The following is a 27,550-nucleotide window of genomic DNA, read 5'->3' on the forward strand; positions in this document are numbered from 1 at the left end:
AGACCAGACCAGACCAGACCAGACCAAGCCAAGCCAAGCCAAGCCAAGCCAGACCAGCCAGAGCCAGAGCCAGAGCCAGAGCCAGAGCCAGAGCCAGAGCCAGAGCAGACCATCCAAGACCAGACCAGACCAAGCCAAGCCAAGCCAAGCCAAGCCAGACAAGACCAGACCAGACCAGACCAGACCAGACCAGACCAGACCAAGCCAAGCCAAGCCAAGCCAGATCAAGCCAAGCCAAGCCAAGCCAAGCCAAGCCAGAGCAGAGCAGAGCAGAGCAGACCAGAGCAGACCAGAGCAGAGCAGAGCAGAGCAGACCAGAGCAGAGCAGACCAGAGCAGAGCAGACCAGAGCAGAGCAGACCATCCAGGACCAGACCAAGCCAGACCACACCAATACAAAACGGAACACTTTAAACTTAAGCTTTCAAATGGAAAAGTTAAATTTTGCACATTAACATTGCAAATATTAACTTTTTGTTGTTTGAGTGAAACAACAAAAAAGTGCTTGTGGAACATAGAGAATTAATCAGATTACATTCAGATTTTACATCATGTTTTTTCTTTTTTTTATTTATCATTATTAATCCTAAACTAACATCTGTCCATGATGTAACACACCAGCTGTTGTGCTGAGCTGGATTTTAACAGCCAGAACAGACTTGACAGACAAAATAATGACTCCATTTTAATCTCATAAAGACATAGACCTAAACAATTAAAAGCTTTGACACGATAACGTTGATAAACTGCTGAGTGCAAACAGCATTTGAAAAGTGAAACTGTTAAATGAACGCCGTGGTTCATAACTGTAAAACAAAAACATTAAACAAATAATAATAAAAAACATTTTAGTCCACTTCACCTCCTCAACAGCCTGATGAGAACTGACATGAACTTGTAAGTGGAACAGCTGAATATAAGATGTATGTAGGGGAGGACTTGACCATTGACCCTCTTCCCTCTTTAGAGTTCCTCTCATTAAATTTAAGCCTTTCTTTCTTTTTCATCTGAATCCAGAGGAGATAAATGCATGGCCCTGGATGGTGCTTTATGTAAAATAGATGTGTGGGTGAAGTTTCCAGAGCTGTTTTGAGACCAGTGTGGTGAAGAGGAGAAGTAGATCCAAATATTTTACATACTGATCACAGAGACTATATACGGAGGTAAGAACACACCGCCTGCTCTCTAGAGATAGAGGGGTTTTTTCCACGTTCATATTTGAAGTAAGGTGAACAAACTACTCCTGTGGATGCCAACATTTTAATTAGAATAAAAATATGTACGTAATAGTAGCATTGTTATATTGGATAACTGCAGTAGAGTGTAGGCTTTGTGTTTGTGTCCACAGAGAACTCTACAAAAACGAGAAAAGCGCAAATGAGCAACAATTATTTCCATGGATACTTGTGCAGAAGTGAGAATGAATCGCTTGTGAGCATTGTTTTGTTTTACTTCTTCACTAGAGCTGCAACTAGCGATTATTTTCATAATCGATGAATCTGACGATTATTATCACGACTGATCGAGTAATCGTTTGATCCAAATGTTAAAAAATGTTGATCACACCTGGAAATGATGATGTTCTCAAATGTCTTGTTTTGTCCACAAACCAAAATGATTCAGCTTTCAATGATTCCTTTGTTATATGGAGCAAAGAAACCAGAAAATATTCACATTTACGGAGCTGAAACAATCAGAAATCTCATTTTAATCATGAAAAAAGCTTCAAACCGATTCATCCACTCATTGGTTCAGCCTTGAAATTCACACATAAGCATGTGCCCAAAGGATGATGCACAACTGCAGAATGTTCAAAATATTAATGACATTAATAATCCTTTTCTGACTCCATACACTCAGGTGCTCAGGGAATGAGGAACATCATTCAACGACCGTGGGTTCGATGTCCACCTCTGCTGGACTACATGTCGATGTGTCCCCGGGCAAGACACTTAACCCCAAGTTGCTCCTGACAGCTGTGATGGCAGCATATATGACTGGGCATGACAGGTGTGGGATATATGTACTGTATGAATGTGTGAGTACATGGGGGTGAATGGGAGAACGGCAAAAGTGTACAAGCTTTATTTTGCAGATAATCCCAGTGTCCGGTCCTGTCCACGTGAACACATGTCATAATGCAGCTATGGTCAGAGGACGTGGACAGACGTTGTCCTGTCACAGGTCAGGACAGACTGTGACCTCGTTCTGCAGGTTCATCACACTGCTGTACTCCCTCAGAGACACGACGGCGTTTATACTTTCCACCTGAGTGGAAATAGCATGTTCAAATGTCTGTGCATGTCCACACGGGCGCTCAGACGTCCATCTCTGATTCATGTGTGTGGCCTCTGAGCCGAGCGACTGAACCGCTCCGAGATGATTCCTCAGCAGGCCGTGACTGTGTCACAGGTCGTCCGCAAGAGCGCAACCACTTAAACACCGCTCTCTAAAAACACGGGCAACAAAGAGACACAGAGGGGACGAGAACAACAGGTATGCAACAAACGAGAGGTCCAAACAGCAGCGTGTCAAGGACATTTTGACAATTCAGCTAGTGAACAGTCTGAGCTGGGTGCATCAATAAAGAGACAGACTCATGTTTAAATGGATAAGAGTGGGGGGGAGATAATAGACCTGTGAGATACACACCCATTAGCATTTAACCCCTCACACATCACAAGGCTCTTACTCTGTCAGCAGCTCCAACAAAACAATCAATCGCATTAATACAAGCCATGAAAACGCCGAGATTGAGCGCGAGCAGTCAGATGAAGAGCGGAGACAAATCCTCTGTGAGTCCAAAAATAAAAATGGGTTTGATTTCTTATTTTTACTGATGTCCCAGAAACAAACTGCTGTAATGCTCATTTCATGGCTCAGCACACAGCCCTTTTTCACTTACGTTACTCAGACTTAAACTGAGCCTCAGAGAGTGAGATGATAAACATCTCCTCTGCTGCTCCTTACATCCAATGTTCTAGGCTCACACACAGACCCTGTCTGCAGTTACACTGGCTGACAGAAGCAGGTCACTCAGTCAAGTGTTGCTGTAACTCCAGAGGAGCCAGGCTCAGAAACACTAAGCCTCCAGTTTCAGAAGGCACAATAATTACTCAACACAGACACCACACAAAGCTGACAGCTGACACGACACTGCCACGCTTAAACCACGACTCCAAGAAACCTCCAAGAACCAGTATTGCCGGTTCCTCCTTGGTCAGAACCAAAGCGCCAATATGCAATTGGACCAACAGAGCCACTATAGGTATTAATGTCATTCAGAATAGTTGGGAATCGGAAAATGCTCATGCAGTTCCCTGGAATTTTCCGCTTCACAAACGTGCCAGTGACAAAATGTGCCGATGTCAGCCAAATTAAATATATGCACGGTCTCTTCCTGGTTTTTAATAAGCCAGCCCGACTATTTCCAATAAGCTGGCAGCCAAAGACGCAGAGATGTTCTACACTCAGTGTCTGCAGAAGTTACCGAGAGCGTTTAACAACGGATTCTAGAATTGAGTGGAGACTGTGAAGCGACTTTGTCCTGTTAGGACGTGCTGAATCCCTCAGGGTCAACTACAAAAACAACAACTTAAAGACAGTGTAAACATTTTCGATCGATACAAGGTTTAAGTGCAGCTCTGTGCATATGGTTCATAGTGTGTGGGGTTCACACTACACTCATCATGGTGGACAAGGTCTCAAAGGTTTGGCCTTTGCTAAATTTTGCCTCACAAATTGCCTCACATATAAACAGGTAGCTGTGAGTGAACTGGATAACACACAACAACTATATCAGAGCAGGGCTTTCTGCTGCTGCGTCAGAACCTCCCGGCTCTGAAGGCTGTATGTTACACTTGATTCAATTTGAACCTGCTAACTCAATATGCTGTAAGCATTATTTCTCATTTTTGTAAATAAATAATCCCGCAGACGATGTAGATAGAGCCTCAGACGTCCGGTTAACTCATTCTCGATTGCTAAGAGATGGAAAATGACCGGTATAAAAACAGCTGAGGTCACAAGGCTGTCATTCAGTTTATTGTAAAACATGAACATCCTTTCATTGCAGAAGAGTTAATTAGATTTAACCGGAGTCTGGTGATGAGGTAACAAGTCTCCTGCCTCACTGATCTCCACCAAACCTTCAGCAACAAATTATGGAAAAGTATCGATAAGTATAACACCAGTACCGGTATCATTAAGGGATTCATTGGCTACCATTGTATCCTCCACATGGGGATCATGATGGGAAAGTTGGGGTACAGGCTGGACAGGTCAGCAGTCCATCACAGGACAAACAACCATTCACTCTCACATTCAATTGTCCAATTCATCTCTGCATGTTTGTGGACTGTAGAACCTGGAGGAAACACACATGCACACACAAGGAGAGCAACTCCATTCAGGAAGACCCTCAGTCAGACCGGGTCACAAACACGGGTCTTTCTGCTGGAAAGCAACAGTATCAGTATCAGTATCAATCAGTATTGATAAAAGCCTATCAATACCCTTCACATAGTGTGTGCGTAGATAAGTATACAAGTGGGTTTCAGCTGGAAATCAAATGCACATTTCTTTTCTCTGACTAATTTTTGCACTTTATGTGTGTGTGTGTGTGTGTGTGTGTGTGTGTGGCTGGGATGTAGTAGCAGCTACAGAGGAAAACATGTGATCCACAGCTCAGGCCTGTTTGGTGAAAACGAGCCCGGTTGCTCAACCAAAACAAGCGGGGAGAAAACCGCAGGCTGTGGCTTCACGCCTGCACGGACACGCCCCCTCCTCCAGGCTGCTGTGACACGGAGCCAGCGAACAGCGGCTGCGTTCGATCAATAACAACAATAATACTCATAATAATGATCATGACGGAAAGTGACGCTGGTGACGTGAGCCGTCGTGGTTACATGTGAGCAGGAGACAGGCCTGAGTGTGACTGTCTGTGTTCTGTCCACGTAAACACACGACTTATGTGTTAATAACGAGTGCACAACTGACACCTTCACACACACACACACACACACACAGCTCCCTGTAAAGTGTGCACGCTCTCGTCTCGTGTCTCGTGAGTCTCACCTTGTTTGACACATTTGAAGCGGACCGGGTCTTTGCAGTGTTTAATCACGGCCAGCACGTCCCGGGTGGTGAGTCCAGCCACTGGCATGTCGTTGACCTCCAGCAGCAGCTCGTCCTGGGCCAGTTTGCCGCTCTGGATCAGTCCCTTCCCCTGCTTCACCTCGCCGAAGTAGGGGAACTGGCCGTTCTCCGCGCCTCCTTTCAGCTCGAACCCCAGCTCCCCATCCTTCCCACGCGTTATCACGGCTTCGTGGACTTTGTTGGTCCAGTGGTTCTTCTTCTTGAGGCTCTTAGACATGGTTAGGGCGAGTGAGATCTCCGCGGGCTAGCCCATACAACAGCCTCCGGTCCTACCGTCTCATCTCTGCCTTTCGTTGCGAGCGGCTGCAGCGGCTTCACGGCACCCGTGGCTCCATCGTCAGCGGTGCACGCCAGGCGCAGTGTCCGCTCGGCGAGCCGCGCAGTCGGACGGAGGGCTGCAGTAGAGCTCGGCGGCGGCGGCGGCAGAAATAATTCTTCCTCTGTCAGACACACAGACAGACCAGACGCAGGAGACAGATACTGGCGGATGACCCGGATGTGAAGCCTGAAGGAGGGGAGAGATGAATGGTTCTGGTTCGGCGTTTAAGGATGGAGAGGAGGGGAAATAACAGGAGGCGCTTCACTCCCACTACACTGCTGCCAGGGGCGCTTCCTCAGGCTCACTCTGATCTCACACACACACACACACATGGGCTAATGGGCTGGGAGGAACCTCAGTTTACTACCCTATATTGAACATAATAAACCGTTATGTAGTCTACCTGCCACCATGTTTGAGCATTTTCTGGAGTGAAAACAAAGGCATTCACGCACACAGCTAATGTGATTTCACTTCCAGACACAATAGAAAAGTTACTCTCAAGACACGAGAGAGAATGTGACTAAAATGACTGTACAGGAGGCCAAACACGACAAAAACAAACAGTTTTCTGTCGGAGTTACATTATGGAAAAGTGCAAATATGTAGTGCATTCTTTAGGTTCACACTTGATTTAAATTATGCGTATACATTTACATATAAGATAAGATAAGACTTTATTAATCCCTCCATGGGGAAAATCAGCCGCTGCAGAAACATGTAGGCAGTAACAGTTACTGTACGCACATAAAATAAAACATATGACAATTTATATATACAACAAGGAAAAGAATATAAAATAGCAAATGTCTATTGCACATATATTTAGATTGTTGTCCTTTTAGTATAATAGTAGAATTAGTTATATTTGCACAATCACTGAGCAGTGGGCAGCAGCATATCTGCGTCCCTAGTGGAGCAGTGGGGGTTGGGTGCCTTGCTCAGGGGCACCTCAGCCCTTGACGTGACTGGGGATTTGATCCAAACCCCTCCCGTTAGAAGCCCAATTCCCTTCCACTTATCCACGGGTTGATGGAGGTCTCTCGACAGACGTTGAAATTGAATATACGACCCACAGGCATGTATAAGTAATCTGAGTGTGTATTCAGAGTTTCAAAGTGGAAGCTTGCTATGGAAACGACATGCGAAGGTCACCATATAGTTCTGCTATGTGCTTTTAAAAGGGAGGAGAGAGTCCTCTGTTTGTTACAGTCTCACCGTTAGATGGTACTCATTTGTTCACACTACATCTTTCATTTTAGAGAAATGCAGGAGAAACATATAGAAGCATTTTGCGTCTGTGTTGTTGTTTGACTGAGTTATAGAGCGCTACCTCTAGAACTACTACTATGACCAATAAATAGCTGTTATCACGATGACCTTTTAACCATGTGACTCTTTAGATTGTGAACACATTTGCTGCATGAACCACTCAAGAGTACACACATTATCTGGAAAGTAGAGCTGAAACAATTCATCGATTACTAATCGGTTACTAAATTAATCGACAACTATCTTGATAATCGGTTCGAAGCTTTTTTTATGATTAAAACAAGATTTCAAATTGTTTAAGCTTCTTAAATGTGAGTGTTTTCTTCATTTCTTTGCTCTGGAGAACAAAGAAATCCTTAAAAGTGAATCATTTTGGTTTGTGGACAAAACAAGACATTTGAGAACATCATCATTTCCAGGTTTCAACATGTTTTAAGGTTTTCTGACATTTTATGGACCAAACGATTAATCGAGAAAACAATCGACAGATTCATCGATTATGAAAATAATCGTTAGTTGCAGTCAGTTGAAGACCATAACCTGCATTAAAACCTCACACAGAGGAGCCGTCGAGGAATTGTAGATTTAAAATCATCATTCAACCATTATTATTCGCATAATAACTGCTGCATTTTCATAGTAAGAGACGTCTCACCTCAACATTTCTGGCAAAAACATATTGTGTGAAAGAAGTGAAATGTGTTCCCACTGTGCAGCCCAGGCAGCTATAAATGGTCAGGGTGGATCCATTCTGAGCAAAAAAATGCCTGAGCAGTGAGTCCCACGGGCTATCTGTCGGCTGACTGGACCATTTACCGCACGGCTTTCCCCCACATCTCCGTCTCTCTTCATTATCTCTGTCAAACAACAAAACAAAGACATTACATCGCTGCAATAGTGACAAATCAAAATGCAACACAGAATGACAAATCCCTTTGTTGCCATTACTTTTTCATGACTACATGGCTTTTCCAGAGTGGGTGAAGTAAAGTTTCATTTAATATTTAACACAAAAGTCCGGAGCTCATACTGTCACTCTCTGTGTGCCAGGTCATGCAGTAATGTGAGTACCCTCCCTACAGGACAACACAGCCCCCTGTGCATTTGCGACCAGTAAATAATCCATGACCAGCGCTGGATCCACTCCGACTCTGCCTCTTCACTCACTTCAGTGTCGTCCTGCGGCATTTAGGTCAAATTTATATTCCAGCAATTCTGAGATGATTATTAAAGACTAACTGCTACAGCCGAGAAAGAGCACTGGCATAATCCAGAAAACTGGCTGGATTAGGAGATAATAATATATGGTCAGAGGCTTCATTTGTGCCTTTGCTGGTAGATGTGAGAACTGCAGTGTCAAGAGATTCAAAGTCTGGAGTGTTTCAGATTTACCACAGTTCCTGGCCTAATCCATGCTGAAATCAACCCATGCTGCATTGAGATTATACTATAATCTGGCACTTTGTAGTATTTCTGTTTCATAAATTGTTTCTTTTTGGCTTACACAACAAATCCTACTCTCTCTGTGTATACCTGGATCAGAGTATTGCACCATTTGGGATGCACGTTTGTGCATAATAGTGACAGGAGAACAAAAGGAGAAGCCACCAGCTGTCAACACTCTGAGCTCGGGCGTCTATATTTGGAGCCACTTCAAGCAACTCACTGACACTTTTAAGATGCTCTCTTGACAAGATGCTAAAGTGGAGCAGCAGCTCTCGGTGGAGGCTGCGCGGCCAAATCACACCTGGGTGTAGACTTTAGAGGGAGGGGAGTTCATGCATGAGCTCATTGCATCACAACAGTGTAATCATGTCCTTTGGTGAGTGTTGTCCTGTTGTTCTTTTCTCTTTATTTGCCCTTTTCTTTCCATGTTATCAGAATACTCTTTTCCCCTTTTCATATATGCTTTTAAAAGGTTTTTATTGGATACTTATTATTTATTTTTCCCTTACAAAAAAAACATTGGACAAACTTGTTTAAAAACCAGTCTGAAAAACTGTCCATACTATTTTCTTATTGATTTATACATCATGAAGAAGTAACTTAGTAAATTATTCAACATACTTTCTCTTTTTTCCATTTTGAAAAATTGTGAAGAAAAACAGTTGAAATTTTTATTTATGTGTAGAAAAATGTGCAACTAAAATATGATGGGAAGTAGAAGTCAATATGTTGTGTTATGGCATAGAAGCAGTGATTTCCAAAGTGTGGGCCACGGTCCCCTAGTGGGCCTCGGTAGTACTGCAGGTGGGCCATAAAAATGTATTATGTATTAGAATGTATGTAAAATATGTAGGATAGATTTGAATAAATAAGTGCTTTTGCCCATTTTTCCAGAATAACTTCCCATATCTGGCAGTTATTTACAGTTTATTGCTGATGCTAAAATAGTGTATTAAGAATTTAAGTTTTATTTTAGAAAAAACACTGTAGTTGTACACGAACACCAGATTCTGCGTGTTAAATTTGAAAATTGAACAGATTAGTTTTTGTCTCAATGTCCAAAAACAGGCCAAAAAATTGATATTTATGTACAGGCGTTTGAACAACTCTTTCCTCTCTGGTGACAAAGACGCTGATTCCTTCCTGCGACAGCGCGAGTGAAATTACTGTAATAACCACATGTTGGTTTTGACTTGAAACTTCTCAGCTTTCAGAAACTGCTGGAATTTTCTAAAAGTGTCGTCTGCGATACGTTCAGTGTCCTCGGTGTTCAGATTCTGTGTTATTGTTCTTTAGTCTGACCTAGTATAGCAGGTAATATGTATATATGTAGCAATATTAAGACATTTATGTCTAAGTATCCAGCCTAACGTTTCTGTATTTGCACTCAATGTTCTTTTCTTTTTTTTAATAAATTAATAAATCAGCTTTTTATGTCGATGGATAATTGGCGCCCGTGACCCTCATGTGGAGGATAAAGCGGTGGAAGATGAATGGATGGATGGAAAATGAGCACTTTGTTGTGAAGCTAAACCTTTCAGATATGACGTGGAGCTTGTGTTGAATAAAAAAGATAGTTCAGAAGCTGATGATTCATGTGAAACTGAATGTTTTTGTATCCCTGTGTTCACATGACACCAATAATATACTGTATAGGAATTGGAATTATTGATCCTAGTCTCGTGCGTTGATCAGAGTCGTGATTTGAAGTTTGGGTGTGGACCTCAGAGGATTTTCAGATTTCACAGTGGAGCCCAACACGTCTGGCTTAGAAGAAAGAGAAACTCTTTGTTATCATTCTTTGAACGCTGTGCGTCCAACTTTCTGTCAGAATATTATTGATCCAAATACAACAATCACTGCATATAAACGGTGGCTTCCTCAGTCTGTGTGTAAATATGTTTCCCTGTGCAGAGCGAGGGAAGACCATGAAGAAATACTACTTGGTATCATCATTATGTGAACACGTAAAATAACGAGCGTCGTAAAACAGACTGTCGGAGGCAGAAATTGAAAATCCAATAACATCAGGCAGTGTGTGTGTGTGTGTGTGTGTGTGTGTGTGCACTCAGAAGGAGGATTTCAATAAAACTCATATGGATTGAGCTCACTGCCTCCTTCACTGACGCTCTGCTCTTTGCTTTTGCTGCTGGGGAAGAAATGCATACTAAGTTGTTTTTATTGCTCAGCAAAGACAGAAGCTAGGAGAGCTGGGTCACCTTCACACACACACACACACACAATGTTTTATATCTTAGTGAGGACACATCATCGACATAATGCATTCCCTAGCCCCTTACCTTAACTTTAACCATCACAACTAAGTCCCTAACCATAACCCTTAACCCTAATTCTGGTTAGGATTACACTGTCTTTAGGCGGTTCAGATGCACGGAAGTCAATGTGAGTCCTGAGAAGGGTAGCTGTGTGAACCTATGTGTGTGTGTGTGTGTGTACATGTATTTATATCTTTGTGAGGTCTCAAGAAACTTACAAATCTTCATGGGGACATTTTGCCTGAACCCCTACTAAACCCCAATTCCCAGGGTTGGAACCAGAACTACTTAATACCTACCTGTTACCTTAACTTAAGCACAATTGAAATCTTAGCCACTTCTTCAGAAATGAGGTTCTGCCTCATTAGGACCAGGTTTTGGTCTACTGCGTGTGTGTGTGTGTATCATCCTCACTTCATCCATGCATGTGCCAGACATCAACCCTGCCATCTTTGGTGAGAGAAACAATGTGGAGGACATTTTAGAAGGATTCTGTCAACACTGTGGGCGTGCGGGACGGGAGAAGTGGTTAAAATCAGTTTTCAGTATGCACACACACACACACACACACACACACACACACACAGAGGAAGAGCAAGTTAATTAGACGAAATGGCTTCAGGGAATTGGCAACTAAATCACGCTAGCTTTTTTCTTTGGGATTTAATTATGTGGAGAAACTTGTGATGCAATTCACCTGTTGAGAAGTCCAGACTGACTTCCAACCACACACACTCCGTCACCAGAGGCACACACAGATACGACAGCGTGGATATTAGTTTATCACACAGGAGACAGGAGACAGGTGTTGTGTTCACAGTGACGTCACTACATTCAAACATCACATGTCTGCTTTTTATTCATTTTCTTTGAAAAACAAGTTTAAAGCTGCAACCACTGTTCATCTACGGCTTTATCCTCCACCGGAGGGTCGCGGGGGGGATCTGTGCTGGGGTTCACCCTGCACAGTTACATAATATATTCAGATTAAGAAGCTCATACATACTGTATCTTATTAATTCTGTCTCTACCAGTCCCCTCAGATGTGGTGATACCCATACACAGATGAGCTGGTTATCTCACACACACACACACACACACACACACACACTGCAGGTTTTCAAAGATGAGCTCCCTCTCATGTGATCTTTGGTTTGACTCAGACTCTCTTGCGTTGCTTGATCACCTTCGTTAGCTCACTCCTGCTCTTCTCTTTCACCCTTTTGTCAAACACACTCCTTCCTTCTGAAGACGCTGATTCGATCTCCTCAGGACAGATTTGGAGTTGAGCTAAATGACGGCACAGTTGGGGTTTAAATCACACAATGGCTCCCAAAAATAGTCTCATAGTCTCGGCTAATGCCGTTAACTTGTTATTCACATGGTATATATACACATGGTTGTGTGTATGTAGGTATACATACATATATATAGCATGGGTCACTTTCATTCTTATTTTTATATTTTTATTTTTTATTCTTATCTTATTTTATTCTATTCTCTATTTTTAACAGTGCTGTGTATGGATGCTGGAGCTGTTAAAACCTCCCAAAGGGATTAATAAAGTCGTCTGTCTGTCTGTCTGTCTGTTATTCACTCAGTCTTGAATAATGGGGAGGATGTTTGCCACCATTTTGATTTGATAAATGTGTTATTTGTACAAAAATACAAACAGTACATTCACTATCAAGTTTAAATGTGATGGAAAAATGCAGAGAAGAACACATTCACTTGTTCAGTGAATCCCACAGGGCATATCCTAATGTACACATTAGCATATATATATATAATATTAATCCATAGGAGTAACATTATGGAGATAAAAAAGTAAGCGAGAAATGAAGAAGATGAGCTGGCAGAGCTGTTCCATCTCTGAACCTCAGTAAATAAGAAGGAGAAATAAGACGACAGTTAATCCCAACACTGTCTCTAAAGTGATTCCTGTAACGGCTGCTGGTCAGCTGAGCTCATGAATTCACTCTGCTGCAGGAATCATTAATCCTAATCTAGGGCCATTAGCAGTGGAGATTTTGCCAGGAACAATCTATGTTGATTATATTAAAGATGGTGATCAGGTTTTTCCTCACAGTTCTTATGGGCATTCAGCAGCCACCGTCTCCGTCATCAGTTACACAATGTGTCCACTAGGTGGAACAGTTTGCTGTTGCACTGTAAAAGCAGCTCCACCTTCACACACACACACACACACACACACACACACATTGACATGGATGCTGGAGATTTAAAGGTGCAGGAAGATTTTTATGCACAAGTTGAACATAAAAAATGTGAGTTTAGGATATTATATCATATTATATTATATGTTTTTCTATGTATGCCTGTGATGCAGATCACTTGGATTTTTCACATTTTTCTCATACAGTGCATCGGTTTAAATGAGTTTAAGAGTTTAAACTCTAACAAATGATACACAAAGTTGGATAAACATAAAAAAACAAAAAAACATTTATTGTCTTATTAAAATATGGTATAATTTGATCTACGTCTAGTTGAAACAGGACAATACATCAGTCTGGAAGAAGAAAAGGACATTGTGACTTAAATGTAAGACCCCGTTATTATTTATTAATATGTAATAATTTCATCCTATTCTTATCGAACAAAACACAAACCACATGTGTTAATATTGACCAAATAACCCCCCATTCTAAAGTGGGGTCTAGGTAAATTCTTAATGGTAGAATATGGTTATGCACAATAAGGTGTTAATAAAAGCATGGTAATGATTAATTAAGGCTCATATACATGTTCATCAGTAGATCATTCATGTAGAGGACCTGGAGACACTTTTGCTAGATTCAGGGTTCCTACAACTTTGGTTGACATCAAATTCAAGGACTTTTCAGTACCAAGTCCCTCAAATTCAAGGACCAAATGTGCTGAAACAGCTTAGATAAGAGCCACTTTGCCCATGGTATCCACTTTTATTGAGTCAGTCTTTGTAGTTTGTCTTTGGTGAGACAAAGATCTTGGAATTTTCATTTCCGAGGCAGCACAGGATTTGCTCTCGCTTGCTTAACTTTACTTGCTCATTGTTCTGCATGGAATCTTAGGTCAACAGCAGAGAGAGACAGTGGACAGTGACTAGATGTTTGTTCTGCAAAGGCTGGGTCTCTGTACAGCAAGCCAAGCAGGGCATGAAACAGCAGGTGGTGTCATAACAAACAAGGCCTTGAGGAAAAGAAAACTCAAATTCACAAACTTTCAAGGATTTTTAAGGACATGTGGGAACTCTGTAGGTTTGCAAAAACATGAGACAAATATTCTTAAATTCATAAAAATGTTCTTGTTTTAAGAAAAAATAATCTGCCAACAGTGTACGGAAATGTTCCTTAAAATGAGGAAAAACTGGTCAAAATTTAAGACAGTTGTGCATGTTTTTAATCACAAATTCAGCTAGAAGTTTTCTCCTCTTTTGAGTGAAAAACTATCTTGCTTTTATGATTATTTTCCTTTTTAGGTAAAACACAAGGACATTTCCCCCAAAATGAGGCTCATTTGACTTTTCTTGAAAACCAAATTTTGCAGTGAACTGACTAATGGAATAACTAACCATTTATTCCATTAACCAACTGAAAGAAAATTACCTTACACTTAAAGCTTTGCTGTGTGTAATCAGAGCAAATTTGAATGTTAATCACCATCCAGACAGAAGAGAGGATTTCAGTACAAAAGAAAAACAAGACAGGAAATAACAGGTGTTGCATAAGCTGCCGTGGTTTCACCACAGCAACTCTTTTATTAGCAAAATCATGGATATTAGTCCACTAATGTCCCCATCCAATGGAAACAGAGGGCTGGGGGGTGGGGGGGGGGGGAGTATGTAACTTGAAACCATTACAGCTCATAATCAATAACAGTGCACATGTGCTCAACCACCTGTCTGTCTATGCACTGAACAGAGATCTAAATTATGGTCCTACTGTCTGCTACAAGGCCGCCATTGGCATCCTCTTTTCAAAGCTTCTCTTCTTTTCCTCATTCAATCAGGAATGCTTCAGCTTGTAGCAGCGCACACACAACGCGCGCCAATTAAATAGAGACAAATGCTTGTATTTGGTTGCTTAGAAAAATAAAAACTTTGAAAGAGGATGACAAATAGAGGAATAAAGTCCCTTTGTTTTATATTGTGCATACACTGAAACACACACACACACACACACACGCTCGTACTCGCACTCACACCTTTTGGCCTCAATCGAAAAAGCTCCCTCTCGCAGCGCACGGGCAATCCACACATCCGGAAAAGGTTAACACACGTTTCTCACAGTATGTCAGAGAAAGTCAGAGTGAATTGGTCTAACAGAGTGACTTGGTCTTAATTGGTTTATACAAGGTGGAAAGAAAAAGGTTACACGACAAAGAAAATAATCACAAAAAAAAATCAGATATAATGGACTCTGAGAAGGGGGCTGAGAAGAGTCGAATGGCAACCGCTAAAATAAACCTAAAGTCTCTACGTCAACAAAATTAAAACACTGCAACTAAGGCATGCATGGCACGGGTGCCTAAAGACAAAGAAGACGAAAAAAACGTGTTCGTTTATGGACAAGAAAATGTGAAACTCCGTCTCCCCCCCCCCTTTTTTTATATATAAAAATTAAAAATAATGAGAATAATAAAGGGGTAAAACACGCACATTTTAAAACCCATGAAAAAACCCTCGGACAAAGACTGTTGTACAAATATTTTACACAAAACATTTTTTCTACACACCGTCTTCAAAACTTTAAGAGATGAACATAAGTTAATAAGAGGTTAAAAGTGACATTCCTAGCAGGGTTCATAATGATCCCTCCAGTCAGACTCCCCTTGAATAAAGTCACTTGGTAGGTCGACCACCTGTCTGCCTGAAGAGGAAAAAACACACACACACAAAAAAAAAAAAAACACTGTAATTACGAGACAACATTTGAAACTGACGTCCTGCTCGTTCGTCCTTGATGGGCAGACTTTACCTTTAGAAGAGGCCGCAGTCCTTCAGGTTGTTCTTGATGATGACGTCGGTGACGGCGTCAAACACAAACTGCACGTTCTTGGTGTCGGTGGCACAAGTGAAGTGGGTGTAGATCTCCTTTGTGTCCTTTCTCTTGTTCAGGTCCTCAAACTGGCACTGAATGTACGCCGCAGCCTCCTCGTACGTGTTAGACCCTGAAGGGACGGACGGCAGAGAGGGGGAGAGAGAGGAGAGAGTCAGAGGAGGAAACGCACATGAGCACACTGGACGGATGAGGACGATGTCATTTCTGCTGCGCCTAGGGATGCTCAATATTACCAGCACGATATCGGCTTTAAAATGTATCATCGGATATCTGCAAACACACCAAGATCCCCCGCGATATGACGAATGACTGATACAGAAGGAAGGAAATGTTGTTACTTGACCCATTTAACACAAAGATACTGTACAAAAATGTAGCTTGACATGTGCTGCGACATATTTATGCAAAACATTCATTTCAGTACAGACGAGAGTAAACAAACCTCTGCAGTTTCAGCGCAGGGAAAGACGTATATATCCGATATTGACAAAACATCTACTATTGTGCATCCCCAGCTGCTACTGTGGCAGGTTTTTCTGCTTTTGATCTGTGTGAAGCACAGCGTGTGTGGAATCCCCGTTGAAAACAAAACAAGGGCAGAAGTTAAATATTTCAAAAACTACAAACTCATTCAATCCTTTGGGGAGAAGAACGAGACGGAGAAATAAAATGATCAGAGGAAAAGCAACGAGGACTTCATTCCACTGCTTGGGTCCCAACTATAACATGCAAGTTGTTTTTTTGTCATTGGTGATATTAACTGACACAAGTTCACATGTATAATGCAGAGGGTTTCTTTGACACTTCCCAGCTTCAAATAAAAGTTAGCGGCAGTCTTTTGCACAGGTTTCATTTACGTTAAGTGAAAACTTGGCTGAGAGCAGGGACAGCACTTTAAAGACTTGTAAAAAGGACTAAAGCCTTGTTTGTACTCGGACACGGCGCCGCGGCGTGCACGAACACAGAGGTGTTTATAGTCCATGCGTGGAATATGCTTCGAACCACTAGGCTGCGCACAAACAAACTAATCTGTAAATAAGTAGGAAGTCATCGGGTAAAAGTCAATTATGGTTACATTAGAATAAATGAAAGCTCATATTCCGTGCCACATCCATTTGTGACAACATTGTAACCTTCATTTACTTACACATTTGAATCCGTCTTCATAAACCTCAGTCATAAAAGAGACAGCTCATAAATGTGGGAGGTTTCTGTGTCACAGTGTTTGTTACAGCTGTGTCATGTGCGACTTTATCGCTGTGTGACTTTACTTCCTCCATAAAATCTCCCCTCATTTAAACCTCATCTTTTAGAGGTGCTTGTGCAAGTGTAAACCAAGTGTGGCTGCAGTCTCCAGTCTGTCATTTGTCCAAAGTGGTCACACATTCTATGGTATTAAAAGATGAAAATGTATATTTGTATATCCCTGCTCTCAACAGCCACTTGGTTAATTGGGTGTGAACAAATTGATTTGATGGGCTAATTTGTGCAGCTAGGGGTCTCTTAATCAAAACAAACAAACAAAAAAGGCTTAGTTTGATGACGTCAGGAGTAGTGGTGTGGGAATATGGGAATTGTTGTCTCAATTGGTTCCCTTGTGTGTTTGCACTTCAGCAGCAGCAGCAAATCACAGTAATCACTGTTTAACTCATACTACGGGATATTTACTTCCAGACTTGGTCATTTCATAAGGTGCTTCCCCTTCATTTTTAGGTATGTTAATGCAGAAATGTTACTTACTATTAAATCAAACTTGTAGGTTGATTTGACTTCCCCCTCACTGCACTGTGACTCATTTAATTAATCAGGAGTTCAAGTGACCGCAGGCCTAAATGTGAGCACCAGTCATATTTGTTGAACCTGACAAAGACAGACTGTTTACAGCCCACTGAAGCAGCCCACACACAGCTCAGGAGCAGAGCACAGAGGACAATACAGAAAACACATCTTTGTGTCAGCTGCACACACTGCCACACCTTTGAGTGGCCACAAGAGGCAGACAAACTTAGTGTGATGTTGTGGAGTCTAAAATCCAAAATCCTCATGAGTGCATGATTCAAATAACTATTTAAATCATAATGAGAGCGTACATGTTATTTGTAGAAATAAATATCCATACTGGATGCTTTTTTGTTTTACTTGCTCACTGCTGAGGCATCCATGGCCACACCCACCGGGGATTTAAATCCTCTAAAACATTTAAAAACCTTCCAAGACCTCAAGTTCAGTCTGTATAACTGGAGCCGTTCATTAGATTTAATGGCCAGTGGGCAGCTTTTTATGTAAGCTTAAGTCTTGAAATACATATTGGCAGGACTCAATGATTCATGTTTAACATAAAAGCACAGTATTTGCATGTTTAACAAAGCTGAGCTGCGCCTACACACACAAACACACAAACACACACACACACACACACACACACACACACACATGCACACTCACTGGTCTCTGTATACATTTCTCTCTCACCTGCATATTCTGGGTAGCAGATTGTGAGTGGACTCTTTTTGATCTTCTCTTCAAACAGGTCTTTCTTGTTAAGGAAGAGGATAATGGAGGTGTCCGTGAACCACTTGTTGTTACAGATGGAGTCGAACAGCTTCATGCTCTCATGCATACGGTTCTGAAGGAGCGAGACGACAGAGTGAATAATAAAGAACAGCTGATGATGAATCTGTGTGTGTGTGTCTGTTAGCGTTCGACAGTTCTTACCATCTCCTCATCCTCAGCCAGCACAAGGTCATAGTCACTCAGAGCCACGCAGAAGATGATGGCTGTGACTCCCTCGAAACAATGAATCCACTTCTTCCTCTCTGACCTCTGACCACCTACATCAAACATTCTGCAACGGGACCACAAAAACACACGGTTGAATAACAGTGGCACAGAAAAGGGCACATTTTCACCCATTAACATGCATCTCAACCCAGCTATTGACACATTCCATACTTTTCTTTACCATTGTGCATCCTTGGGAGGATCCGGGCAAATATGGCTCTGATTTTACCATGTTTGCAATATTTTACGATATTATTACCCTATAGTCTTAAGAGATTTTTGCAGTGGCAAAATAATTTTGTTTATAAAGCACAGAAACAAATTCACAAAGTGCTTTGACAGACTACTAAGTCTGTAACAACACTTAGGAAGAGACACAAGGCAAGTCACAAAATTCAGAACCCCAAATATGAAAATAAATAAAAGAAAAACAAGAAAACATCACATAAAAGCAATAGTGTTCAATATAAAAAGTCAATACAAAAAGGGTTTAAAGAAGTAATTCAAAGATTCCAGTCTGTGGATGCACAACACAACTGAATCGACTCATTCAGGCTTTGTGTTCATGGTCTGTACGCCCGTCATCCACCACTGTCACTATTTTGAATAAATGTAGCCAGTTAGTAAAGTTAAGATATTATTTTAACAGGCCACATGCAGCCAACACTGAGAACAAGAGTGGATCTTATTTGGATCAGAGAACAAATCACCTGTGCTTATTGTACTCACTTGAAGTGCAGATCCTTGAAAGTGAAGTGTGTTTCTACAATACCAGTAGTTTTGACTCTGGTCCTCAACACATCCTGTTGAGTGGGCACATAAGAACCATGGGATATCCTGTCCAGGTCATTCAGGTAGCTTTGTAGAGGAAAATCAAACCGAGACAGAAAGATCGAGATAAACAACAGATAAAAATAAATAGAGAGAGTTGTGGCCTTAGGCCAGGGCCACACCGGATGCATGGGCACGTTGGAAGGCAGCGCTGTTGATTTGCTGCACCTCACACAGGAAGTGTGTCAGCTGTGGAGCTGCTGCTTTGTTTTACATAATATTTGCCTTTGAAATGAAATGGCCATAAATGCTATCATTTGAAATATGCTAGCATGCTCAACTAGATGCCAGGAATCTATAGGTTGCCATGCATCCATCAGTCCTGCACACAATTTACAATAAAAGCATTGTTACAAAAGGAATGATTAAGGAAACCTACATGCTTTTAATTTGAAATGGTAAATAACATATGTTTGAGTGATGAGAACTGCTGTCCAGTTAAAGTAGTCTACAGCTTGATTTTTAGTCATGCTTATAACTTTCCACGCAATTTGCATGTGCATAAAGTACATTCCGTGGTTTCAGAGTCTGCGTCATATTTCATATGCATATTCAATCTCACATTCTACTCCAGTACCGTCTTCTTCATTGTCTCATTGGACCAGAAAGGTCTTGTGCTACGAGGGGAGCATGCAAAGTTGGCACACACACAGTCCATGGGGAATCCAGCTATAGGAGTGTGTGGATTAGTCACTATGGAGTCTGAACGGACCAACACGGAAATATACATCACGTGGACTCTCGCGGAGCTCTGCCCACACACAGATCGGATAATCAGATAAAAGCAAGAAGTTCTGTGACACAAATGCATTTCTCACACATCCAGTGTAGAGGGTGGTAAAAATAATCCTTTTCTAGAAGCATTGCGATGCAGACTCCGAGCAGCCAGGATGATTTCACATCTACACCCAACACTCTCCAGGGTAACACTGTCTCAAAATGGACGCTTGCAACCAGCCACGAGAGTTAGCATGTTAAGCAATAGTCAAGTAAATACAATAGGCCCGATACCATGCATATTGCTCATTAACTTGCCAATATTAGTTAGTGTGATTGTTAAGTAAACAGACGAGTGAACAGTTGCTCTCCCTGCGCGCGCGTGTGTGTGTGTGTGTGTAAACAGTTGAAGCCGCCTCTCTCCCTTTCTTTCCTCACCCCATCTCCCCAACACCTGAATAGCTACTAAAGCAACATTTAATATTCTGCTCAGCAGCACAACCGGATTTAACATGACTTGATAAATAAAAAATAAATAATAAAAACATGAAAATTATTGTTTTTATGTAAAAAAAAAAAAAAAAAAACTACTACTGCAACAGCACTCAAGTGCAATACCATGAAGCTGTGATATTTCGGCTAAAGGTTATCACACTGTCACAATCTTAAACCAACACATGCCTACACATAACTGCCGGATGACTTTTCAGTTGCTCGAAGCTGCACGTTGACTGCAGTAGCATTAGTTTTGTGTTTGTGGATAGAAAACTTCAATTTCAATTTTGTGTGAATTGGTGTAATAAGATATCAAATCCAATTAGTGACATCATAATCAAATCGAATTGTGAGACCAGGTGAAGATGCACAGCTCTAATCTAGTGTGAAGAAACATGTCGATGCGCCTCACTCACTATGCCGCAGAGTCGTTGAGCTGGTATTCTCGGGAGCGGCTGAAACAGGCCTGAACTCCTCCATCTTTCCACAGCCTCTGGATGACCCCGGCCAGTTCGCCTGTCATGAAGCCTTCCTCTGCTGAACCCGCCAGGACAAACAGCTGCCGCGCATCATCCTGATGAGACCAAGCTGTTTAAGTCTCAACCCACAACATTACTTATCAACAAAGAAAGTATCTGCCTTTATTTTTCCTTTTTTAAACAATCTGTCAGTAGAGAATGTTTGTAGTGCATTGTCAACAATAACATTCACTGTATCACAGCACAATTCACATTACAGTTGGTGTGTGTAGTCAAAAATAGCCTTAATTTGGACATCACTATCGGCAGTCATGTCACATAAAGTATTTCTGACACTTTAAAAAGAGCCTTTTAAAAAAACAAACTATATTCGGCAACGTTAAAGCGTCTCTGACGTGGTCATCTCAGCCGTGCCGCTTTCATCAAAATTAGATTTCAAAAAGTGGCACAGTGTCTTAAGCAGATCAGTGGCCAAAACTGATATTTGTGAGGGCAGAGAATCAGGGGGTAAAAAGCCTTGGGTGTAAAATTGGTCACGATGACAGAGCCAGGATAGTCACGCTGAGGCAATGACTAAGCTGTTTGTTATTCTAAGAAAACCCTCATTTGTCTCTTTACGGAGAAGGAATAAAAATACATTTATGGTAAACACAAGTCTCAAAAAAGGGGGAAAAAAATCACTGCAAAATTAACTTTAATGACAGGCAGCTATTTTGACTATGTACAAACAAACATTTCCGATTAGACCTATGGACTGCTCTCATGTCAGATTCAGTTTTCAACATGGTATTAAACCCCTACCGGCTCTATCTGACCTGCTGTAAAGGAGAGAAAGAAAACTGCCCGGTAGTGCTGGATAACATATGACTAAGTGGTTGTTGCACTCACAGCACCGAGGTACACATTAGCACAGAGATACATCCCACAATACATCAAGAGCAGTGTAAATTCCAGTTTCTTTTTGACTTCACTCACAGCTCTGGCTGGATCAGCAAAGTCAATCTTGAGGCGTCCCATAGCTCTGATGATGGCAATAATAGACTGGATGGTATTGCTGTAGACCACAGCCTTGTACTGCTTACACTCCTCCTCTGAGTAACCGGCTTCATGGATGATCCTGGAGCACAAGCACACAACATTAGCATTGCATTACATAATACTGTGCACATGTTCATAAAAAAACATTATTATATTAGACTGGGAATCTTAAATCACTACATTTAAATGTGCAGTTTTGATATATAAAATTAAAGTTAAGTGCAATCAAATCATCAAAATAATTCCTGTCCAAAATACATGCAGTAAAATTCAGTCCATTACTTCCCACTGGTCAAATAACCAGAGTTTAAAGAAGGAATGTGTTTAATCAGCATTCACTCTCAGTCAAAATGACTCTGCAACGCACATGGGTTTTATTGGCTTCTGCTCCAGTTGGCATTAGTGGGAACCTGATTTCTGGCCACGACGCAAACTCCTGCGTCATTCCCGGCACACACAACCTCACATTCATTTTCCAGCTGTTGGCTATAAATGAATTGTGGTGAACCTTTACTTTTTAAAACCTGGGACAGCACTCAATATCTCACCAATTAAACGGTCAACTGAAAGATTCACTGAAGGAAAAGATAGAAAAATGTAATCACCACATAACACTGTCACTGAGCGTCACAGTGGTAGTGTTTTATCTGCCCCAAATTCATTTTCTTTCAGTTGCGTTTGTGACGTCATATTTCACACATGAAAAAGCTACAAGGCGAGAAACCAACCACTGGCAACAGGAATGATGTTATCACCTTTTTAAGCAGCTTCACCCAGATTTAAAAAAACGTGGGTGTGCCTTGCTAATTTCAGTGTGAATGACACTTTATAATCACATAAGACTATCACTAGAGTAAGGCAAGTGGGACTGAACCGCAAATGTAGGGTACATAATTCTCTGAAAGGTGCTCAAGGTGTTGCGAAATGAGATGTCACTCAACCACACTTACTTCATCTGTTTCACAATTGTACTTTTACCAGACTCCCCAGCACCTGAAACAAAGAAAGACAGTTTAACACTTAAAATAGGATTTATTTATTTTTTTAGTAATACCAACCAAATGTTGGGCTGAACAATTAAGTGTAATTAATTGTAGCAAAGAAAAAGCATTCTTAAACTTTACATTAGAATATAGTCTTAAACGGTCCATTCTGTAGAATTTAGGGGGATATTAAGCAACATTTAATTCAATATTTAAAATTATGTGTTTATTAATTTACCATCACAAAATGTATCCTCTGCTTGCTATATGCAACATCACCCCTAGTAGGCACTAAACCCTGCACACTGGTCCTTTTTGATTTGATGGTGTCAGGTATTAATGCTCCATCATGTTTTGAACCTATTACATACTGAAGGTGACTAAACAAAAAATTATATTGGACATTAAATCACAGACAAGAAGACACCCGACAGAAAATTGTTCCGCTTTAGTAGAATTGTAAATTCACTTCCCATACAGTCAGTACTCTAAAAGCAAAAAGCCTGTGACACAGTGCAGTGAGGAAGTGCCTTAAAGCCAGTCTGGAGAGGTCACAGTGCAATTGGATTAATCAACAGAATCCTCCTGTCAATAAGATTACACAAAGCTTTAACTCCCCAGTGACTGGCTGGAGTCGAGGGCTGTTACTAACAATTGCTTTCATAACCGACTACTCTGTTGATTATTTTCTTGATAAATCTAGTGATCATTTTGGTTTATTAAATGTCAGAAAAAGTTGATCAGTGTTACTCAAACCCGGAAATGAAGATTTTCCCAAATGTCTTGTTTTGTCCACAAACTGATTCGGTTTTAATGATTTCTTTGTTATATGGAGCAAAGAAACCAGAAAATATTCACATTTAAGAAGCTGAAAAATAAATTATTTCAAATTCTTAAAAAAACACTCTCAAATCAATTACCAAAATAGTTGACTAATTAATTTAGTAATCGACTAATCAAGTAATTGTTTCAGCCCTACTGGAGTCACAGCTGCAGACTCACATCATTATATAGAATAATTGATTTATGCACCATCAATTTACAACATTATGTGAGGCAACGTTTAGCAACCCATCCATCCATTAGCTATACGGTAGGAGGCAGGAAACACCCAAAACATTTACCAGTCCAATACTTGACTTTTGACTGGTTCAAAATAAACATACAACAGTGAATATCTGATATTCATAGAAAACAGCTATAGAAGTGCTTGGTGTATTGTCACCCACACAGTTCTCCTGCAGCTCCCTATGAGATCCAGGACTGTTTGCAGCTGAGCACACAGCATTTTAATTACCCAACCTCTGCAGGGACCCAGGGTTCCCTGGTGAGGAAAAGTGTTCATCAGTTCACTGTCCCACATGATAAACAGCCACACACTGTGCAGACACAGAGTTAATATTACTGCAAACATCACAACAAACATCAATTTAATCCCAAACATACACACTGCACGTGCATCACTGAGCTGCTCAAAGTGGATGGCTGTAAAGTAGAATGGTTCAAGTTTGCCAATGAGCTGTGATGTTTGATGGAGCTACAATGACTGAACCAGACACACATACATTCCTCTGAGGCTGTATGAGATGCAGATATCTCCACAGCAAACAACAAACACTATCAGCATCTCATCCACTGATCTCCCTGCTACAGAATCATGAAAATGACACAAAAATAAATTTGCATGCGCATCCTACATCTGAGGCAGCCCTCCTACTCAAAACCCTTGTCTCAAGGAGCATGTGTGCAGATTACTGCATTAGTGCAAACACCCCCCGTGGGAGGCCCGACAGAGCAGCAAACTGCACTGAGCATGCAGGGTGATGTTGCCTTCCCATCTCACTCAGAAAACACATACAGGATAAAAGCCATTTATCACTTACGAGTTCAAAGATACCATCAGGTGATAAATCCACTAACCAAACCCACTTGTCGTGCAGGTGCTTGTGGGCATGGTGTGAGGAAGAAAAAACAACAACCATGAAATTCAAATCAGGCCCATATCAAATGACGTACACACACATTATGCAAGCTGACTGCTGCAGCTGGGCAGCACACAGCGTCTATGACTGGAGAAATCGCGTGTCTGAAAATAAGTGGTGCTACAATTACGCACAGACCTGCCAGATAATAGATAATAGTAAAACAGAAGACAAAACTGTTTCATTTCCTTGGAACATTTTTCTTAACTACATGGTCCAGGCAGATGTCCTGTCCAGTTAGCATGCACTCACTGTCTGTTGTGTGTGCATGGTTGTCACAGATGCCTATTGGTGTCAGCCAGGCTACAGGGGTTGCATAGCAACCCATTCAGCTGACTTTCCCTGACTGAAACATCCAGCCAGTGGTTATCAGCTACCAGTAATAGAAAGAACAGAGGGGAGGTGTGGCACCTTCTGTTAAAATAATACAACAAATTAGAGAAAGCACTCGGAGAGTACAAACCTCCTCCATTGTTGCTCAGTTCCCCTTGGAGACAATACAATCCTATATATCATCTCACAATTGTTTTACTATACTATACTATACTATACAGATCATTGCTATGCTGCGTGCAAATGTGGCCAAAAACAAATCCTCCTCAGTGGAGGTGATAACTCTGTGAAGTGGCACCAAGACAGGGATGTGAACAAGATAATAAATATATACAATATTAATACAATAAAATGAATCATTGCCTAGTGGCTTTCTTTACACAGTCTTAAAAAGGTAAAGGCTGTGGTAAACAGTTCCTCCTTAGCATTTCCTGAACACATTTCCCTGTTCGTGCTGGTGGAAATGAGAGTGGACATCTCTGCCTGCTAGACCACAACATTCAAATGACCACAGCGTTTTTCCTCTCATGAGACCCTTTTCATTGCCTCACTTTCAGTATCATGTCCAATATTGTGCTCATTGTCAAGAACAATCCTATTTCTATTCTTACTCCATGAGCTTTTAATATGTGCAATATTACTTTGAAATTACTACTACTACTTGTGCATTTTACTTGATCCATCTACTCTTGCTTTCATTTAGGTTATGTCTTAACAGATTTTTCTTTTCTTTTTTCACAACTACATTGTACAGTCTTTTAATCTCATGTTAAAATTAAACAGATTTAAATAGTGATTGGAACAAATGCTGGCACACAAATGTCCTTCTGGATAAATAAAGTTGTCAATCAGACTTTGGATAGCACAGGGTATCAAATCACCATTAAAAATAAAGGTAACAATTAAATTGTGTATAACATGAGTTAAATGCCAGCTGGAGTCCATTTTCCCAAGATTTGATTCCAGGTTGGGCGTTTACTGAAACACCGAATCTAGCTGAGCAACATTTTGTCTCTAAATCATACAAGAACGCCAGATTATGTTCTCAAAGACATTTCTGTAGCAGATTGGGCGTTTGACGCTAGCTACATTCATTTAGGGAAGCTTTTTTTTTTTTACACTGATTTGGCCTAAAGTATTTAAAGTGATGCACCGCTGCAGAAAACCAAGACGACCAACCACATCCATGTAAAACATTAGAATAAAACAAATGTGCCACAATAACGACAACGGTGTGATAATGTCGCACTTGTTTGGAGACTGAATCGCATATTACGCAAGTTTACGCTTTCTTCTAGCTAACTAATCTCAGCTAGCGTCGGGGCGCTAACCTAGCTAAGCAGCTAACTGCTTAGCTAAATTAGCTCACCGATTTAGCGACTGGTTCAGTGTGGGATTAAAACTAATCTGACAGTAAACTAATAACTAGTTAATTGTTTGAGCTGGTTTTAATTAACTGAGGGGAAGATACAAAGACGGGAGCTCCGGAGGCTACAACTTTTTCACTGCCTGCGCCTCAACCGTGTCATTCATTAAAAAAAGCCAAGAATTAGTCTAAAACTCTGCGCCGCATGTTCCGTCGACTCATTAAACAACACATATTTGCCAAAGGACAAGCGTTCTTTCTTCGATATGTGTTAAATATATAAAATGCCAGCAGCTGATGGACAGGAGGAAAACCCCGACCCCGGAGTCTCAGCGTTTGTCTCACCGAGCAGGAGCAGCTTGACCTCCCGGGCCGCCTTCTCTCCGTCGTCCCGCAGATTCCTGTCGATCATCTTACTCCGCTCCTGAGCCGCCTTGTCGTCCGTGCTCAGCGTGCACCCCATTTTCTTCTGCCCTGACCTCTGGATAAAGAAATTAAAAAAGGACTCCGACTACAAACGCAACTTTACCTAGGGGCGCAGCAACATGTAAAAGCTACCGAGCTAGCATCCAGTGAGGAGGAGGAGGAGGTGGTGGTGGTGGTGAAGGGAGGAGGCGGTTTGTCTCTACAGCAGTTCAGATTCAAACACGCCCTTTTCTCGCACTCAGTCTCCCAGTCTCACGTCCACGGAGTCTCAAATATTATGTCTCTACAGACGGTGGCTTTGTAGACGAATGTGTCTCATCTATGTGTCTGAATCATTCACGAAGGAAAAGCGGGTAGGAAGGAAGAAGCAGTGAGGAGGGGACGCTTCTAATATTCGCTTCCTGTTCTTCGCCCAACACACCCGTTTACTGCGCATGCGTGGCAGAGCAACAAGCTGATTTGAAAAATGTTAACTGGCGTGATGGTCAGGATTCAGACTGAGGCAGAGAAATGAAAACATGCAAGAAATGGTGTTAGTGTCGGTTTAAAAATCATGTACTGCAACCCATCAATAATGCCTACTGAGA

The 27,550-nt window shown here is 41.4% G+C and overlaps 2 protein-coding genes across 7 annotated transcripts in view; both read right to left on the minus strand.

Annotated features, from left to right (window-relative positions):
- LOC131469666 (membrane-associated guanylate kinase, WW and PDZ domain-containing protein 2-like) overlaps positions 1-5,706 on the minus strand; it is a 115,268-nt gene extending 109,562 nt beyond the window's left edge. For 4 of the 6 annotated variants that reach the window (XM_058644900.1, XM_058644899.1, XM_058644905.1 and 1 more), the window contains exon 1: positions 5,076-5,705. In XM_058644900.1, coding sequence (XP_058500883.1) covers positions 5,076-5,373 — 298 coding nt within the window. In that variant the 5' untranslated portion in view covers positions 5,374-5,705. Of the gene's footprint in view, positions 1-5,075 lie in introns of all 6 variants that reach the window. The other 2 variants (XM_058644901.1, XM_058644904.1) reach the window with 1 other exon arrangement.
- An 8,483-nt stretch (positions 5,707-14,189) lies between these two features.
- LOC131469892 (guanine nucleotide-binding protein G(i) subunit alpha-1) lies at positions 14,190-27,373 on the minus strand. Its single transcript, XM_058645307.1, has 9 exons — positions 26,883-27,373; positions 22,824-22,866; positions 21,811-21,952; positions 20,773-20,930; positions 19,043-19,171; positions 18,248-18,377; positions 18,005-18,158; positions 15,449-15,641; positions 14,190-15,340 (listed from the first exon to the last, which is right to left on the minus strand). Exons 1-8 carry the CDS (start codon positions 26,998-27,000, stop codon positions 15,451-15,453), a joined length of 1,065 nt encoding a protein of 354 aa, XP_058501290.1. The 5' UTR covers positions 27,001-27,373; the 3' UTR covers positions 14,190-15,340; positions 15,449-15,450.
- Positions 27,374-27,550: the final 177 nt, after the last annotated feature.

The sequence above is a fragment of the Solea solea genome, chromosome 12 (genome assembly GCF_958295425.1).
Source record: "Solea solea chromosome 12, fSolSol10.1, whole genome shotgun sequence".
Taxonomy (NCBI): Eukaryota; Metazoa; Chordata; class Actinopteri; order Pleuronectiformes; family Soleidae; genus Solea; species Solea solea.

Bases quoted from the DNA above. Each gene is read 5' to 3' on its own strand.
- LOC131469892 (XM_058645307.1), bottom strand. From the start codon at position 27,000: ATGGGGTGCACGCTGAGCACGGACGACAAGGCGGCTCAGGAGCGGAGT. The intron at 21,953-22,823 runs GTAAGTGTGGTT...CTTGTGCTCCAG, and splicing joins ACAATTGTGAAACAGATGAA to GATCATCCATGAAGCCGGTT. The intron at 18,159-18,247 runs GTAAGAACTGTC...TCGCTCCTTCAG, and splicing joins TGGCTGAGGATGAGGAGATG to AACCGTATGCATGAGAGCAT.